The following is a 13,184-nucleotide window of genomic DNA, read 5'->3' on the forward strand; positions in this document are numbered from 1 at the left end:
CCTGAAACAAGGGGGACTAGATGACAAAGACATCCAAATAATAAAGAATCTGTTGTCAAGACTGCTAACATCGGATGTTCTTTCTTGCCATATATGAAGAAGCAAACGTGTTTTATTTAACCTGCATATCACTTCTAGAGTTAAAGCAGACAATGCTAGCAGTGAGTGGGAAAGTATGCTAGTTAACCATAACAATATTTCAGTATACCATTACCAAGGTCAGCTGTAACCGGAGAAGTAGGGGGGGACAGTTCACACTTCAAACTAATTGGAGAATATGATTGATGACTGTAAAATGAAGGAGTGAGTTATGCTTTGTTACAGGTGATTGGGGGTGGGAGGATTCAGTTTTTGAATTAGTTGTGTAGCTATGTAGCAATAAAAGGATTCTTTAAGATAAATAAGCCTCAAAGTTCTTTGAAAAGCTGCTTCTTTTCGGAACCATGACATCTGTATTGGCATCAGGTAGGAAATGTGAGACTAGGCCAAAAATACTCAGCTGATGCAGAAATAAGAAGAAGGGTCAGATAGGGATGTATTCTGTCTCTACTTTTGTTCAATATCTAGTCTGAGTCAATCTTCAACGAGGCACTGGAGAACATCGATGCTGGCATCAAAGTAAACGGTGTTTGGATCAACAACTTAAGGTATGCTGACGATATAGTTCTGCTTGCCAATAAGCATGAAGACCTCCAGCTCCTCATCAACAGAGTCACAGAAATATCTGAAAAATACGGCTTGAAGCTTAACACCTCAAAAACCAAGATCATGGTCGTAAGCAAACAACCAATAAATTCAGAAGGAATACCACTAGAAAAAGTTGAAAGGATCATGCACCTCAGTTCCAATTTACATGAAAGCTGGGACATGACCGTTGAAGTAAAAACAAGGATAGAAAAAGGTCTTCTGCAGTCACGACATAAGCCCAATTCTGAAAATCAGGCTTGTCAGATGTTATATTTTTTCTTTCCTGCTCTATGGAGTTGAGAGTTGGTCTCTGACAGAAGGCCACCTAAAGAGACTAGAAGCATTTGAAATGTGGATTTACAGGCAGCTGTTACGTATAAGCTGGGTTGACAAGATCAGAAATGAGGTGGTGATAAACGAAAATTGGAATATTTCGGACATGTGATGCTACACCCAGAAAAATATAGCATACTCCATTTAATCCTCCAGGGAAACATTGAAGGCAAACGAGGTCCAGGCAGAAGAAGAACATTGTGTCTTCAAAATCTAAGGAATTGGTTTGGACAAAACTCAGCAGCACTTTTTCATGCGGCTGCTGATAAAAACAGGATCGCCAACATGATCGCCAACATCCGATAATGGATATGGCAGAAGAAGAAGGAGGAGGAGGAGGAGTAACTTAATGTAACAATCTTTTTAAAGCATATTTAACAAGCTGATAAATATTTGAAACGTCCTACCAAAATGCTTTTAAAGTATCTATTTTATTAGCATATTCTCTAGATTCTTGAACAGTAGTTTTCCATATATTTTTCACTATATTTTTTCTCTAGATGTATCTAGAATTGAAATGGGATCTTTTGAATAAATAAAATATATATTTTGCCTTATTTAACATTTCTTTGCATTCTTATTCTTTAAAAAGCACTATTGCACTGATTCTGCATTCAGTTCAGATAGGGTATTCAGAATAATTTTCTTAAAGCTTGGATAAATGCATCTGTCACAAAATAGTTTTCCTAAAGTGTTTTTCATTTATATGTGAATAAAATAATATTTTGCTGATTCATTGCAATAATTAAATTATAGAACAAATTATAAGATGCTGCATTTATTCATATTCATATTGATAGACCAATATTGTTTTCATATCAGTTATAGCTTTATGAAATTATATGTTTTGTTATGTCTTTTTTGCTAATATATGCATTTTTACATTTGTATTTTTGATAAGTAGTCTAAATTGGCTTGCTGATATGAGGTTATTATCAGGTTACATTTCAGAATGATCAAATATAATATGTAAGGCTTTTCTTTAACATCTAATTAAGATAACTAAAATCAGTAGCTTTTGCTTATGAAATTAAAAGAATTTTGTCAATGAAGGCATGACAAAGTAACAATAGTTTCTCTATATTTGATCTGATTTTCATGGTCTCCCTCCCTCCCCCCCTCTCTCTCCCCCCCCCTAATTTACAGTCTCTTGTAGCATTTCCGAAGTTGAAACGTCAGGTTTTGCTGTATGAACCTCAAGTCAATTCACCCAAAGACTTTACAGAGGGAACTCTCTTCTCAGTGAACCAGGAGTTCAGCTTAATGTAAGAAGTGATAACTGGCTTACTCCCAAATGTTTTATAGATATCCAAGATAACTTAATATTTAATGGTTCAACTGCTCTTAAAGCTGAATTTTGAGATAATACCATATTAGAATTAAACTACAATTTTTTACAGTTTGAAATTGTAAGAGTTAAATATTTTGCTATATCTTTATTCAGCTTTAGAAATACAAATCTTTCCTGAAATTTTAGTTTGTTAAAACAATTACATTGACTGGAGATTGGAATTTAAATATTTTTTGAATTGTTTTAAATCAGGGGTTCTCAACCTTGGCAACTTTAAGACTTGTGGACTTCAACTCAGCTTTGCTGGCTGAGGAATTCTGGGAGTTGAAGTCCACAAGTCTTAAAGTTGCCAAGGTTGAGAACCCCTGTTTTAAATCAAACAACCAGATTTAAATTCTTTACAAGTTTTATTGAAATAAATTGCAACTATTTTCATTTATATAGTTCTTGCTATTGAAGGATCTTTGCAAACACATTTCTTTAGTAAAATGACTGAACATCTGTAAAGCAGAACTGTAAAACATATGGTTGTATAGTGTAAGTAACTCCATCTCCCTTGTAGTCATCACTTAAGTACTCCAATAATGCACTAAGTATTATCCTGTGGATTGCCTTCCCTGGACCATAATCTTCTGCTTCTGAGAAAGTTATTCTTAGCCTGCTAGAATTTTTAAAGTAGTACTGTAGATAAAAATTATTTGGAACAGCTTGCCTCCAGAAGCAGTAAATGCTCCAACACTGGAAGTTTTTAAGAAGAGACTGGACAGCCATTTGTCCGAAATGGTGTAGGGTTTCCTGCCCGAGCAGGGGGTTGGACTAGATGACCTCCAAGGTCCCTTCCAACTTTACTACTATTATAAACTATTATAATTGCAAGCTGGTTGTCAAGCACTTGAATTGTGTTCCTATGACTGCAGGGCTGCTGCAATGGCCAGAACCTTGAGAAAAAGTTATAAATCCCTTGGTTCAGTGCCATCATAACTTCAGACAATCTCTGTATGGATTATTGTTAACATATGAATGCCCAAAGAGATGAAATACTGTGCACAGTATAGTTTATATTAAATGACCATTCATGTAGCAGTAGTGGGGTTTTTTTATGTTTCTAAAGTAAAATAGCAGGACTCCTGAGTTCAGTTTGAATTCTGAAATTACATGGGTATGCAGAATTCTTGGTAACAATACAGAGCAATTCTTTTTGATACGTTTTTGCTTTTCAGTCTTTCTTTCCACTCTGGTATTTTTTGATAGTCTCATATCCAAGTACTAACCTGGCTTGGCTCTTTTAACTGCCAAGTTAAATAGTAATACAGAGATTGTGCAGAGAAGAGGCAGACTCAGTAAACAGGCTTAGTTGTTTCCATGCACATGTCACATTCTCTGCTGACACTAAGGACAATGTAGTCATTTGTGCAACCAGAATCGTTTTGTTTGAAGTTTGCTCATAAATTGTTGCTTATACTGTCTTGTGGAGACAGCCTTGTGCCTAGTTAGAGTGCTCATTAAAGATAAGCCAGATGGCATGGAATAATATAATTGAAGTACTAAGTACTAAATCCAGCAGTTCTCAACTTGAAGTTTATTTTTGTGATGAACTGTTTTTCAATTTTAGTTCTCTTTCATATATTCTATTGAGATTGTGTTGTAACAAAAGTTTTGTAGGCAATATGCAATATTTGCGATTAATTATAGCATTATGAAGAACATAGAATAATATGAGTAAAGCACTTTGAATAGTAAGCATTTGTAATATTGGTTATAGTATTAGAACACATTATTTTGTTAGTAAATATTAATTTTCTGTTGGTCTTCAGAGTGCTTTCAAATATAAAACAGTTAAATCTTTGTAAGTAAAATATTAACAAATCATGAAAAAGCATTAATTATTCAAGTAAATGGAAAAACAGGATTGCTTTCCTAAAAATCATTGGAAATTGTATATGGATATAATTCTCAGTGTCTCTATTCAGTTTCCATTTTCTGTAGTCCAATAGCTAGGTCTCTCAAATCTTCAAGACCTTCCCCCCATTAAGATTAACCTATGTGCATTTATTCTTGTTTTTTTTTTCCTTTTGGGTTTTTTTTTCCAGAAAAAATGCTAAAGTTCAAAAAAGAGGTAAAATAAACCTTATTGGTAGACTACAGTTAACAACAGAGAGAATGCGAGAAGAAGAGAATGAAGGGATAGTCCAGTTAAGAATATTACGAACCCAGGTATGTTAACTGATTGTAGGTTGTTGCTTTGTGTAATTCTGGAACCTAAGAGATACAATATGCAATTACAGTATGCTTTTCAAAAAATAGTATTTTGATGCTTGACAGCCCCCCTCCCCCTTCCTTCACAGTATATAAGTAGATGAAAAGTAGAATTGACACTATAGGCCAGGCATGTCAAACTCGTGATGTCGCACGACGTATCACGACTTTTTCCCCATTGCTGGCAATGGGGTGGGTGCAGTTTCAGCATGACGCATCCGGCCCGTGGGCCGGCAGTTTGACATGCCTGCTATAGGCTGTGGACATTCATACAATAACTGTCTGACTTTGTTGTCAGAAGGGCTCCACAAAGCAGGCAGGTGAAAAATAGTCTTTCTGCTAAGTTACAAGACATAAGCTGAAAACTGCCAACCTCAAGGAGAGAGTTTGCGCAGATTTCACTATATACAGTGCAGGAAAGAAAAAGTGGCAAGAAATCCAGGTTGAACTTTTAGTACTTCCACTTAAAAGTTCTTAGTTGATGGGTTCAACAATGAAGATGCCAGAGAACCATTTTCAAGATGCATTGCATGTCAAAATTTTACCAAGTTCTAGCAAATGTGCTTCATCATTACTAGGCACATACTATATGGATGACATTATAAAGGTGTTACTAACGAGTGCCTATTATAGAATCTGGTGGGGGGGGAACAGAGTGTAAAATATAAAGAAATATAAATTTGTAAATTGAAAAAACCTAAAATATAAGTTCCCTGGCTTTGAGGGGTATGTAGGTCTAGGAGAGGAATACATTGGTCATTTAGCAGATAGTCATTAGCCTGTAACCGGTAGCATTTAGTTGTGCAGTGCCATATTGAAATTCTAGATCACTTTGTATGTTGCAAACTATAACTTAGTAAATGTTTGCCTTCAGCCCTCCAAATGACAACTCTGAGTGCTCCACTTCTTTCTGCAACCCTTCTATCCCATTTTGCCCATATGTTGGATATAAATAATGCTATCCATACTTAACAGATTAACTAAACCGTCCCTCAGGTTGGCACCTTCTAGTTGTGTTAAGATTGCAGCCATCAGAATTCCAAGACAACATGGCTTAGTGAGTGCCAGATTGAAGAAGGATGTAAATGTAGAGGACAAGGAAAATAACCTTAACGGAAATACGCAGGCTGTGTTGCCTAATCCAAAGTGTTCACATGTATCTTTAACAAGGTCAATTCTTTATTTTCTGCATTCGAATAGCTAGTAAGACCAAACAAAAATTGTCTTCTATATGCACTCACAAGAATCCAGTGTTATATGAGCAATAGACTTGTATGATGTAAGATTGCATTTTTGGGTTATGCCATTTTCCTGCATGACTGATAACCATATTACTAAAAAATAACCATATGCAACCAGGCTGGTAAGTATATATATATATATATATAAAGGGGTTCCTTTATCTAAGCTGGTCAGACTTTCCCAGTTACTAAAATAAACTATTCTAGTTTACAGAAGACTAAGATAGTGAGCTAAACAGATGCTTGTGCAATTGTATATATGGTATCTCTTTCAACTTGTTCGCTGGATCCATTTTGCTTGTCTTGGACAAATACATCCAAAATGCAATTTTCCCTTTTTCTCCCCCTTCTTTAGGAGGCTATCATCCAAATAATGAAAATGCGGAAGAAAATTACTAATGCTCAGCTTCAGACTGAATTAGTAGAGATATTAAAAAATATGTTCTTGCCACAGAAGAAAATGATAAAAGAGCAAATTGAATGGCTTATAGAACACAAATATATCAGAAGAGATGAATCTGATATCAATACGTTTATATACATGGCGTAGCCTAAGGATTTACTGGAAAATGCCAAGAAATGTGCATTGGGAGTGGTTTGGGCAGAAAAAAAAATACAAGAAGACTGGGCTGTAAAAGGACTTGACCTGCATTACTTAAATTCCTGCCTTACCTTACCAGAGGACTTTATTTTGTCAGTCTCTCTCTCTTTTTTTCAGTTAGCATGATGGCGTTCCCCTCATCTTGTGCACATTTTTAACAGCATGCTGGTTTTGTGGGGAAACCACATTGATGGAGAGCCTATTGTGAGAATGTTAGGATTTGATTTGCACCTGGAAGATAACAAATCTGGGATTTTTATATTACAGAACTTGCACAAAGAAAAATTTTCAGATATTCATGCACTGAAAAATTTGTTAGTTTTCATTTTCACATAAAAAAGAGAGAAGCAAATAGATTAGATGTAGCACTTCATACTTTGTTTTTTGGAACAATTGCCTAAATATACTATCCTCCTTTCGATCTCTTCTCCATGTATAATATTTGAACAACACACAAATGTATCACATCTGTAGATACATATTTATCTGTTAGCTTAAAGAAACGTTTCAGTATGAAAATTGGATTGGAATACTGGGATACTAGTAATCCTAACAGGATATATTACATATGTCACATAGTTTGCTTCAATCTCCCCCTCCCCCCTTTATTTTTTTAAATATTCACTTCATTCATGGAAAGATCTGTTTGTAGTGGAAAAATATTAAATGTATTTGTTTATACATTTCATACTGGCATTCACTATTTTAGTATGCTTGCAGAAATGTAATGCATTAAACATAACCAGTACACAGTTCCCTCAAAATAGTAACATTTTGACAATCCTTATATATACCTTTCATTATTTATTTGAAAATAACTAAACTTATGTTTTACATGTAATTATACTCTGGGGGAAAAAGTGGAAGAAGGCATTTTTTTTTGTCCAATTTGACCAGATGACAGATTGATCAATAGCATAGGCTGTTGACTTACTCTACCAACAACAGTTATACCATAGCCCCATAAGCTTAGTGGGATGTATCAAACCCACCACTAGTTGAAGGCCCTTTTCTCTTTTCCTTTAAAAGTGAAGAAACACATACTAAGGCTGTGAAAAAAAGTTTACTATAAAGAGGGCAGAAAGAATACAGGATTTCAGATTAAAATAAAGTAGTAAAGGACTCCAAGCTTTTAGCTTCTCCAAATGATTTCCTATTGTGCCATATTGCTAGCACCTCTTTGCAAAACCATGTTTGACATTTTAGCAATGCATATGAGTTTTCTTATCATTCAGTTGTTACATTGGACTTTGGCTGATGATTGGTAGAAAAGTAAGATCCAGGCAAATGGATTTAGCAGGCTGCACTGTATTTTACATAACTGACAGTACCAGGAGTATAATCCAGTGGAAATGGATATCAGTTCAAGCTGTAAGATTTTCTTTTTCTGATTTCTCGACTGTACTCCCTTGTATACAATCTTCCCGAGTAAATTCTTAAGTATCCCCTCCCCCAAATTGGAAACTGATCTTTGAATTCTGCCTCAAAATCTTGCACTGATGTACACATGCAGATTATAACTACCAATTGCAATGAATGTCCCAGGGCTAGGTTGAGAGAACCCTAACATGATACAGTGGAGAATTGTAGACATTCATGGTTAAGAAAAAAGTAAGAAAATGAAGACAGGGTGCTGACCTGAAGTTTCATCTTCTGTATTTATGTGTATTTTTTATTACTTGTAGAACAGAGATTAATATTTTTTAAAGTGTTCACTGCAAACTTAACATAGGATTGTTAAAATTTCAATTTGAAAATGTGAATAAAAGTCAGAAAAAAGTTGTACATATTATCCAACATTCAATATATGTTAAAGGAAAGAGAAGTAAAATTGATTTACAGAAGTCTTTTGTACATGCTACAGGATTTCTAAAACTCTGCATTTGATTTGGAAATAAAGTTAGAAATGGGTAGAAAAAGACAAACTTTTTTTTAGAAAGTATGTACATATTTCTAAAATTATTTGGTAGAGTCCATTTGACTTTGTTTCCTGTTACTTCGGCTATGGAGGGAGCAGGCATGCGGCATTGAATATCCAATGAGCCCTAAACCTCATATTTAATGATGTCCAAATGCTAGCAATCTGAATTCCAGAATGATTTCATTTCTTAGCAGGATAAGTCTTTTAAAAGTTAAATTTTGTGTCTGACTTCTAACTTCCTTTAGGCTTAATGAATAGCTCTTCAGAATTACCTCTCTCTGAACTTCCTTTTGCCTCTTGGAAACAAAGATAACATACAGTGTAAGAGATCATTTTTTGAAGGGAAAATTGCTAGATACCCCAGTATATATGGAATCATTTTAGGAATACTCATGTGCCTGGATGTTGCTAATGAAAGACTTGTCCTTATTTACATTTAAAAAATTTGAGTATTCCTGTCTCAACTTTTATACCCATCTCATTCATAATTTAAATGGGTTTAAGGCCAGAAAATAGAATGAACAATACGCTATAAACATTGTTCAATACTTATGCACATTGGAATACATGCCATGTGAAACATGATTCAAAACGCACACCAGCAATTTTCTTACAGTTGCAGCATCACATTTAGCATTTCTGCTTGGACATTTTCAACAAGGCTAATTTGTTATGAAGGTAGATATGTATGACTTAAAAATATATGCAGAAGTGTGAAAACTTTCACATCTAAAAGTAAATGAATCAGTCATTGCAATATGGCACTTTTCAAGCTGATTTTTTTAGCTTTGGATTTTTTTTGTTCCCTCCAAAGACCTAGAATAAAGAGGTGCTGCTTCTAGGGGAAAAAATGTTGCCACAAGCATTGCCACTGTGGTTTGTATTAGGTTATATTCTAAATGTGAAAAAATATTCTATAAAAAATAATGTGAGTTGCATTGATTTTCATTATACTTACAAAATGTCACAACTAATGAGATTCATACTCTATTTTGAAGTCTTCCATTTTTTCTTAATCCCATTGATGTCTTTGTGTACTATCTATTCATTTATTGTTTTTCTTGGAGCATAGTGTAGTTAAATTTAAGTTTTAGTGGTGGTTCTTTCCCGTTTCCCCATTTTTTTTAAAAAAAAGATAACATGACCTGAGTAATCATAAACTTTGGATTTTATTTGCATTATGGTATCAGTTGTGAAAGGTACACATATAAAAATACACAGGGGAGAATTTTGATAGGTTCATGGACAAATTTTGGTATCTTGAGTGCAAAATTATTTTCATGGAACTAGTTGGAATGCTGTGTTTGTAAATTCAAGGTTCTATGTGTGAAATAAAACAGTACTCAAGAGCATTTTTGTTAATAGACTATATGTAGCCTGGAGTGCAGAACAAACTTGAGTTTCCAAGGTTGTAATATCTATCTACATATGGTAATTTACAGTTTGAATGTATGCCACTACATATGAGATAATGCTGTACAATTTTGACTGGTAGCAGTTTCTTCTTGTATGGCAGTCTGGCTGAACTATTTTGATGTACTGCTTAATTTTTGGATTTTATTTTTTAAGTTGTATAATTTATTTTCATGCAAATAAAATGTAATATAAAATATTCTAAAAATAATATCATGACTTTTTTTTTTAAGGATTTTTTTCATTTATAATTCTACTTCACATCAGTAACTATTAACCAAGATCTGAAAATAGCATCCTCATCTCTTTCCATGTTTTGTAGGATTGGGACCTACTTGATCAACACTTTAGTAACAATTTTGTTCACATGGCATGCTAAACCATGATTAAGTAAGCTGATTAACCTAACCTAATTTTCTAGGTTCACACTGAACCATAAATTAAGCAGATGTCCTGGATTTGTAAAGCATTTTACATTACACTATGGTTACCTAGTTTTTCTTTTAACAGTTCTTGAAAAACAACCGACATATAGAATAACTGAGTTTGCTAGAAGTAGGTGGAATACAAAATGTAGATTTTGAATCCCAGAAAGGGGACTATACCCTCAACAGACTTTCTTAAAATGTGCCTTTTCAGATGTGATACAACAGTTCTTTGTGAGAATTCAAGCGTCAGCTTCTTCCCAAGCTAATAGTAAACTTCTAAAATGGAAGATAATTTTCAGGGTATTTTGTAATATGGTGCCCAGCTAAACAGGTCAGCCCTACTTGGGTGGAATCCCATCTGGGAAATTAATATATTGAAAGAAAGTGGCAAATCCCTTCTGCATTATAGCTAACAACAACAATAAAAAAGAGCATGGATGGATAGTCAGCAAAGTTTCATTAAGGGTTACCAAAGATAGCAACATATCTATCTTATTTAAGTTAATAAACTTAACTTATAATCCTTCCCTTTACTTTTAACAATCTCTTTTCTTTAATTCCTTAAAATAATGTCCTAGAATTTGATTTCATTTTTTCTTCATTCCCTCTCCAAGATCCTTCATAACTTTAACAGATCTCTTGTAAATCCCAATTATTAAGACTCAACTGGTTTCATTTGTATATCCAGTATATCATCATCTTAGCATTCTTTTAACCTTTCATTTTAAATTCACCTTCAGATTAGTCATATTCTTCCAAGTCATATTTATACATTATTTAAAATGGCAAAAATTTTTAAAACTAATTTTCAAGTCCATTGTTCACAAATATCCTTCAATACATCCAATGTTAAAGAATTTTGCTCCATTCTGTGTTAGCAAGTAGAATTTAAGTGTTCTTCTCTTTTAACTGTAATATTTAGTTCCTTCCAGTTCCCTCTGGTGTCCAACCTTCACAATAGTTTCTTTTTTTTTTTTGTAGAATTCAAAAAAACATTTTTCCACAGGAAGAATTCTTATAATTATAATGCTTATAATTAAGTTGTGCTCCATCACTGGAGATTTTTAAGAATAGTTTGGACAGCCATTTGTTCAGAATAATAGGGTCTCCTGCTTAAGCAGAGGGTTGGACTAGAAGACCTCCAAGGTCCCTTCCAACTCTGTTATTCAAGCAGAGGCTAAAAAAAACCCTGACTGATCTATTTTCTCAGACTCTTGGACTTAAGTGAGGGAATTGTACTATCCAGTGTTTCTCAACCTTGACAATTTTAAGGCATGTGGACTTCAACTCCCAGAATTCCACAGCCAGCAGTGCTGGCTGTGGAATTCTGGGAGTTGAAGTTCACAAGACTTAAAGTTGTCAAGGTTGAGAAACACTGTCTATGCTGTACGACTGATTTATGTTTGATCATGATTTAAATCATCTTTGTTTTTATAATTTTTATTGTCTTTTTCTAATCTGGCTAAAATAATATTTATGCAAGTTCAAACCCTTTGTAAGCAATTCTTACATGAAGAATTGTTCTTTTATTACCCAATCCTCTTTTTATAACCTGTAATATGCAATGTGTGCAATGAGTTTAGGCAATCGAGTTTAAAACTGGTAAATTATATACTAGAGTGTAATGTGATAAAAATATGTAGAAAAAGAATGAACCTAGGGAAGTGTCCCTAACTGTTATCTCATTATTCTTTTGTTTCTAAAATCTGCGATATCCATGCTACTGTAAACATACTTGGTGAAGAGACCATAAGTAAATGATTAAAGCTGGAGCTCATTGTTTTAAGTGAAAGAACAGGGAACGTAATATAGATCCTCTACTAATTTCAGATTATGTGATTTTTATTAAATATACAAGTGTGTGTGTGTGTGTGTGTGTGTGAGAGAGAGAGAGAGAGAGAGAGAGATCTATATATGTGTGAGAGAGATTGTATGTTAAATTACTTGAGGATTCAAAATGATACTGCAGATTACATCACACTATGTCCTCATTTATTACATTTCCTGCATGATTTAATAGCCTCTACGTAGCTTCAGAATGTGATGTAAACTTCAGTGGTGCTGTTTTTATACTTATCCACCGGATTTCTGGATTTTCTTTAGATTTGAAAGATGTCAAATTTGGAGGGAGGAGGACAAGCAGACAAGTCATCTATAGAAGAAAAGCTGTTAAGACCACCACTGTCTCTGGTTGATGCTTATTCTGCTGGGTGAAAAGTCAGAGGAGAAACACCTTGCATTTAATAAATGTATATTCACAAATGCACATTCACAAAACGGACATCAATCAATCTCCATTATTTCTTTGGAGAAATATATTCTGCCTTTTTAATATTCCCAAATATTTCTTTCTCTGGATTCTTCCCACAATATGTTGTTCTGACAGGTTTGTGCTAATCCAAGGAGAGGTGCAGAATATTTTTACTTGTGCCTTTAAATCAAACTTGACTCTCTGCAGTTTCTTTGGCAAGGTTTCTTTTGGGAAGTGATTTGCCACTGTTTCTCACACTCAGAGAAAGGAATAAGCCCAAGGTCACACAACTGGATTTATATCTAAGGCAGGACTAGAGGCAGCACTTTTACTTAGCAATAGGGACAAGGAGTGAGATGGGGAGATCATCCCCATCCTATCCAGCATTGACCTACACATCAGAATTTCTTCAGAATCTGTTAGACTGGTGTTTTTCAAATTTGGCATCCTGGCTGGGGAATTCTGGGAGTTGATGACCATAAAGTCACCAAATTTGAAAGAAGCGGTGTTAGGCTTACACAATCCATATAGTCCAGCCATATTGTCTCTTGTAATCATAGAACTCTAATCTTTTATTTTTTCCCTGCACGGGTTTCTTCAATTTCCTACTTCTACAGTGGTCTGACGTCACCCACATCTCGCCGCTTTCCACAGGCTCGCTCTCTTCTACCGCCCGCCCTTTTCTCGCGCGCCTCCAATAATGACGCTTCTGGGTGACCGCGCCCACTTGTTTCTCAGGATCGTGGCTTCGAAGGGAGGGCG

General features: G+C 34.7%; 1 protein-coding gene across 2 annotated transcripts in view; it reads left to right on the forward strand.

Moving 5' to 3' along the window:
- Positions 1–9,951, forward strand: part of CUL5 (cullin 5) — a 33,725-nt gene extending 23,774 nt beyond the window's left edge. For both annotated transcript variants that reach the window (XM_039322256.1, XM_039322264.1), the window contains exons 17-19: positions 2,167–2,285; positions 4,402–4,525; positions 6,164–9,951. In XM_039322256.1, the coding sequence (XP_039178190.1) occupies positions 2,167–2,285; positions 4,402–4,525; positions 6,164–6,358 (438 nt within the window). In that variant the 3' untranslated portion in view covers positions 6,359–9,951. The remainder of the gene's footprint in view (positions 1–2,166; positions 2,286–4,401; positions 4,526–6,163) is intronic.
- Positions 9,952–13,184: the final 3,233 nt, after the last annotated feature.

Source organism: Crotalus tigris, unplaced genomic scaffold, assembly GCF_016545835.1.
Source record: "Crotalus tigris isolate CLP2741 ecotype Arizona unplaced genomic scaffold, ASM1654583v1 scf7180000017607.2124824, whole genome shotgun sequence".
Taxonomy (NCBI): Eukaryota; Metazoa; Chordata; class Lepidosauria; order Squamata; family Viperidae; genus Crotalus; species Crotalus tigris.